General features: G+C 44.4%; 1 protein-coding gene across 1 annotated transcript in view; it reads left to right on the top strand.

Annotated features, from left to right (window-relative positions):
* Positions 1-4,174, top strand: part of pde4dip (phosphodiesterase 4D interacting protein) — a gene marked incomplete in the record, with an annotated part of 52,379 nt that extends 48,205 nt beyond the window's left edge. Inside the window, 4 exon segments of the mRNA XM_062555657.1 lie at positions 203-329; positions 818-864; positions 1,188-1,281; positions 1,670-4,174. Coding sequence (XP_062411641.1) covers positions 203-329; positions 818-864; positions 1,188-1,281; positions 1,670-1,806 — 405 coding nt within the window.
* Between the last annotated feature and the right edge of the window lie 826 nt (positions 4,175-5,000).

Here is a 5,000-nt window from a genome sequence, read left to right as displayed (position 1 = left end):
CACACACACACACACACACACCCACACACACACATTTACACACGCTCACACACTCATGCAATTACAAACACACACACACACACACACACACACACACACACACACACATACAGACAGACACATCAAATAAAATATAAACTATAAAATAAATCGCTGTAATATAAGCTTTCTCTATTTTCTGTGTGTGTTTGTGTGCGCGCAGGATGAGGAGATCGCTGATCTGAGGAAGAAGCTTCAGGAGCAGCAGCAGGCTCTGAAGGAGGCCTTGGAGAACCTGAGGAGCTCCAACCAGTCCAGAGAGGGCATGGAGAACTTCATCACTAGCCAATGTAGGATTTGGACTCCTCCTCTTCTCCTCTTGTCTCCTTCTCTCCCATTCCTCCCCCTCTCCTCTCCTCTTTTCTCACCCCTCCTCTCATCTCCTCTCCTCTGTTCACTCCTCTCCTCTCTCCTCACCCCTCCTCTCCCTCTCGCCCTCCTCCATCACACTCATACGACTGAGTGCCAATGAGCCTGGTTGGATGTGAGAGCTGAAAATGAGCCTCATTTGAGCGTCCACCCATCCACACTGCCCCTCCCTTTATCCCTTCATCCATTCATGTGCATTTAATCTACAGTAATGTGTGTGTGTGTGTGTGTGTGTGTGTGTGTGTGTGTGTGTGTGTGTGTGTGTGTCTCTGTCTCTGTCTGTGTCTAATGTGTATGTGTGTGTGTGTCTCTGTCTCTGTCTGTGTCTAATGTGTGTGTGCGTGTGCATGTGTGTGTGTGTGTGTGTTGATGAATTGTAATCTAATCTCAACTGTTTTCTCCTTTGCAGTATCAAGAACACGAGATGTGCTGAAGAAAGCCCGTTCCAACTTGGAGGTGAGGTCAAGAAACACAGTGACACACACACACACACACACACACACACACACACACACACACATACATACACAGACACGCACAATCACCCACACCTACAATAAACAGTCACAGTTAGCTGTTAAAGCATGCCCATATTATTGTGTTCCTTTCCCTCACTGATGTTTTTCTTTCCAACTCTCTCTATCTCTCTCTGCACACATTGCTATCTCTCATGTGCACACATGTTCCTCTTTCCTCTCTCTCTCTTTCCACCTTTCTTTCTCTCTGTCCATCATTCTCTCTCTCTTTCCCTCTCTGTGACGTTCACTGAGCGTTTCCAGAAGAATGAGCTCAAGCTTTCCTCCTTAAGCTGCTCCTCCTCCTCTGTCCCTCCCTTCTATCCTTCTCTTTCCACACCTCCCCGGTCTTCCAAAGGTATTTTACCCTCAATCTGTGTGTGTGTTTGTGTGTGTGTGTCTCTGTGTGTGTGTGTGCCTTTGCCTTCCTCTCCTTGTCTCGTCTGCTGAATGCACATATTACGCCCTCTAACTGTTAAGGACCATGTGCCCTCTGCTGGCTGACAGCAGTACTACATGATGAGCTAGCCACATATGGCAGTTAATTGCAGCTTATACCAACAATAATGCTATTCCTAATCAGATGATCTTGTATTGCATAGCAGTGCATTCAGTGTCATGTCATTTATTAATGCTGAAACTAACACTCTAAAAGGTTATGGTACATGGCATCTGCCCATATGTATAGATTTACATTGTTGTTGTTGTTGTTGTTGTTGTGCTGAGACCTTTCATGTCCTCCTCAGGTGAAGTCCCAGACCGGCCCCGTGAGTGGCCCAGCGCTCCTGGTTGGGGTTTCGTGACCCCTCAGATCCAAGAGAGACCTCAGGGGACATCCTTCCCCTTCGTGAGACCGCGTCCCCTGGAGGCCTATTCCTACTAGCCCGAGCCAGGAGCCCTGTTTCCTCCCAGAAAGCGACACTTCCTGTTCAAACAGGAAGTGGCATCTATACTGAGAGCTAAGAGACTGAGAAGTGGGTGGGGGAGTCTGCCTGTTCTGTGATGACAAAGGAAAGGTTATAGGAACGTTTACTGCTGCTCTGTGTCGGGTTGCACACAGTATGTTGTTCATATAGTTTGTTTAGATATCTCTGTTAAGGCCTCTCATCTCGTAGTTGCTCCTTCTGTTTTCACTCTTAGTCCCCCTAGACTAGAGCACACATGATTAGATATTGGCTCTTATAGTAACAGTCTTCTTCAGGTCACAGTGTTGGCTGATCAAAGCATCAGTGATGGATGGTGAGCAAGGATCAGTAGTGCATATTGTATGCAATCAGCCAATTTTGCAGTCGGTTTATAGAAAGTAGTAAGGAATCTCATTGGAACTACTGGGAGTACACCCAGTACGGCAAGGATACTCAAACCAGTCATCTGCTGGTTTATGTGTGTTTGTAAGATTATGTGTGTGTCTTTGTGTGGGTGTGTGTGTGTGTGTGTGTGTGTGTGTGTGTGTGTGCACACACACATGGGGAAAACAAGCCATAACCAGTGTCATCTTAATCGTTTACTGCTCCAAAAGAGTTTGGACTACTAATACATTAGTTTTGTTGTAATGCTATTTCTCTCATTGCCTTTATTGTATTTTTTTTTCAGTATTAGTTGGAGCTCATAGGTGTGTGCTGTTTATCTTCTCTAGTTTAGCGTGAGGACCTGTAACTGCAGGTTACTGTCGCCGTAGGTTTACCACTTTGCATTGTGGTACCTATGCAGGTGCCTATGGTACCTGTGTCATACTGAGCATGTGCAATAAGAACTACTGTACCAACCAGCCTGAACTTTGACCTTTGACACTGTAAACCTAGTGTTGCCCTGATGATGGGAGACAGACCGACCGTGCAATAATCTAGCAGGACTTTCGTATGCAGACTGACCGAAGGCTAGTGTCAGCATAGAGAGGGCAAAACGATTCAAGGAGTAAAAGACTGTTTGTGTTTCACACAGGCTTTGCTGATACTGCCAAAGTCTGACCGTCTGTGTGTGTGTGTGTGTGTGTGTGTGTGTGTGTGTGTGTGTGTGTGTGTGTGTGTGTTTGTGACCCCATGAGATTATTATGTTCCTGTTTGTGTAATATTGCCCGTCATAGGAAATAATTGATGTTCATCCCTTTTATTTACTTTTTTGATACACTGTTGAATAACTGGTCCAATTTTTTCTATTGATTTTTATTTTTAGCACTTCCCTTATATGGACCATGCATTGCTGAAAAATTTCTTGACTTTAAGTACCCAAACTATTTTGATTTAGGAAATATGACCTTTATCTACAACCTTTATCTGCGGTGTCTTTAAGGAAAGTGGAATTAGAATATATTGCCAAGTACCTTTTTTAGGTCAGGATACTGAGCAGGGAAGAGCGTAGAGAACCAAAATGCAGCACACACAATGAAAAGGTCTTGAATGCAAAATGAGGACACACATAACAGTGTGTGTGTATGTGCGTGTGGGTGGGTGTGGGTTTGTGTGAATGTACAGTATGTGTGTGCATGTTGTGTCTCTTTCCAAAGACAAGCTGAAGGGTTTTTTTTTTAACTAGCTGGTGGTGTTTGCTTTAAATGTTAAGATATGCAGTTGTTGGGTGACTGGGTAGCGATCTGTAGAGTTGACTCTGAAGTGCCAAGTGTCTGACCTCTCGTCTTCCTGTCTGTCTGATGTCTATGCTCTGGAGGCTCATTGAACGCCCTGTGTTACTATAGACACTCTCATAGAGGAATCATGTTAGAATAGACCAGCGAAAAGCTATTGCCGACACTGTCCACACTCAATAAACACACCACTTGCCATACTCACCAGCTCCTAAATCGAGCCCTTCTTTAGCGATGCCCAACAGGTGCCAAACCGGCCACCATAGTGGACCCCAGATAGCCAAACCAGCAGAAGAGCCAGGCCTTTCTTATCAATGTCTTTATGAGGTCTCTCCTGTATGTTTTACTTGTACAAAGAAAAGGAACAAGTAAAGATAAAAAAAAAAGACCAAAGCGACTGACAAATCAAGTGTACAGGCAGGTTGTGCGCCGCCTCTGGTGGTGAGTGCATGGAGAGTAGATCTGTAGATGCTGGCAGTAGGCCTCTGACTGTGCAGGAGGCGTGTATGATAGTGTATATATCAGAGGAACCTGATGGCATATATGAGATGGGTGTTGTGGGGGCTTGGGTTGACAGAGGCGCAAATGGACGCAGTGTACAGTATGTCTATGCATGTGTGCTTCAAAAGGGGGCACCGCAGCTTTTAATAAAAAAGGGAATGAGAATGAAGTGTCTCTTGTCTTCTTTGGAATGCAAAAGGGGAAAGGAGGGGATGGATCAGGGATAGATTAACTATGAATGTACCAGCAGCAGCATTAAGCAGTATCCCCTCAAGTTCAACATAGTGAGGAAGTAGAGGCCTTGAGTGTGATGGGAGAACACTGATAGAAATGAGGAACCATATGAAGACATACAGTACAGTAGCTTCCTCTATGAAAGCTACCCTTTTGAAAGGAGAGAATAATTACAGTCAGTAAATTCACAGAACTTTTTCTCGTGCAATAACATGCTTGCCACTAGATGGCGCTCTATATGTAACTCAATATCAAGGAATGCTCTTTAATGAGTCAAACCTACTTACATTAGTACCACAGAAATGATTGATGTTTAAAACTTGCTTCTACCACCTAAGTCTCTTTAAAAAGTGATGTCCCACTAATATCCAAAATAAGAACAGTTCAGTGAGTAAAACTAGTTTTTGTTAGCAATTCTGACAGAGTAGAGTTGTCTGTGACTACAACAGCAGAGGCTGGTAGTGACTGGCAGACAACAGTTGCGTGAAGAGCCAAGTGGAACACCAGCATCAATTACACAAGCCATGCCCTGAAGCAGCTAAAGTTAGCCCTCTGTTGGAGTCATAGAAGTGAGGGCAGCTTAAGACTCTCTACTGTTACGCCATTACATGATGGCTTAGCTTGACCTAAGTGTACTACATGTGACAAATCTACAAACCAGTCACATCATGTTATATGTTCTACTGTATGCAGGCCTATGTATATGCCCTTTGGCTAGGGTTCTGTGTTCTGAGAAAGAGCAGTCATACATACAATAAAGA

This window comes from Sardina pilchardus, chromosome 15 (assembly GCF_963854185.1).
Source record: "Sardina pilchardus chromosome 15, fSarPil1.1, whole genome shotgun sequence".
Taxonomy (NCBI): domain Eukaryota; kingdom Metazoa; phylum Chordata; class Actinopteri; order Clupeiformes; family Clupeidae; genus Sardina; species Sardina pilchardus.
The sequence above is the reverse complement of the archived record's forward strand: the minus strand, read 5'-3'. Positions and strand labels throughout refer to the sequence as shown.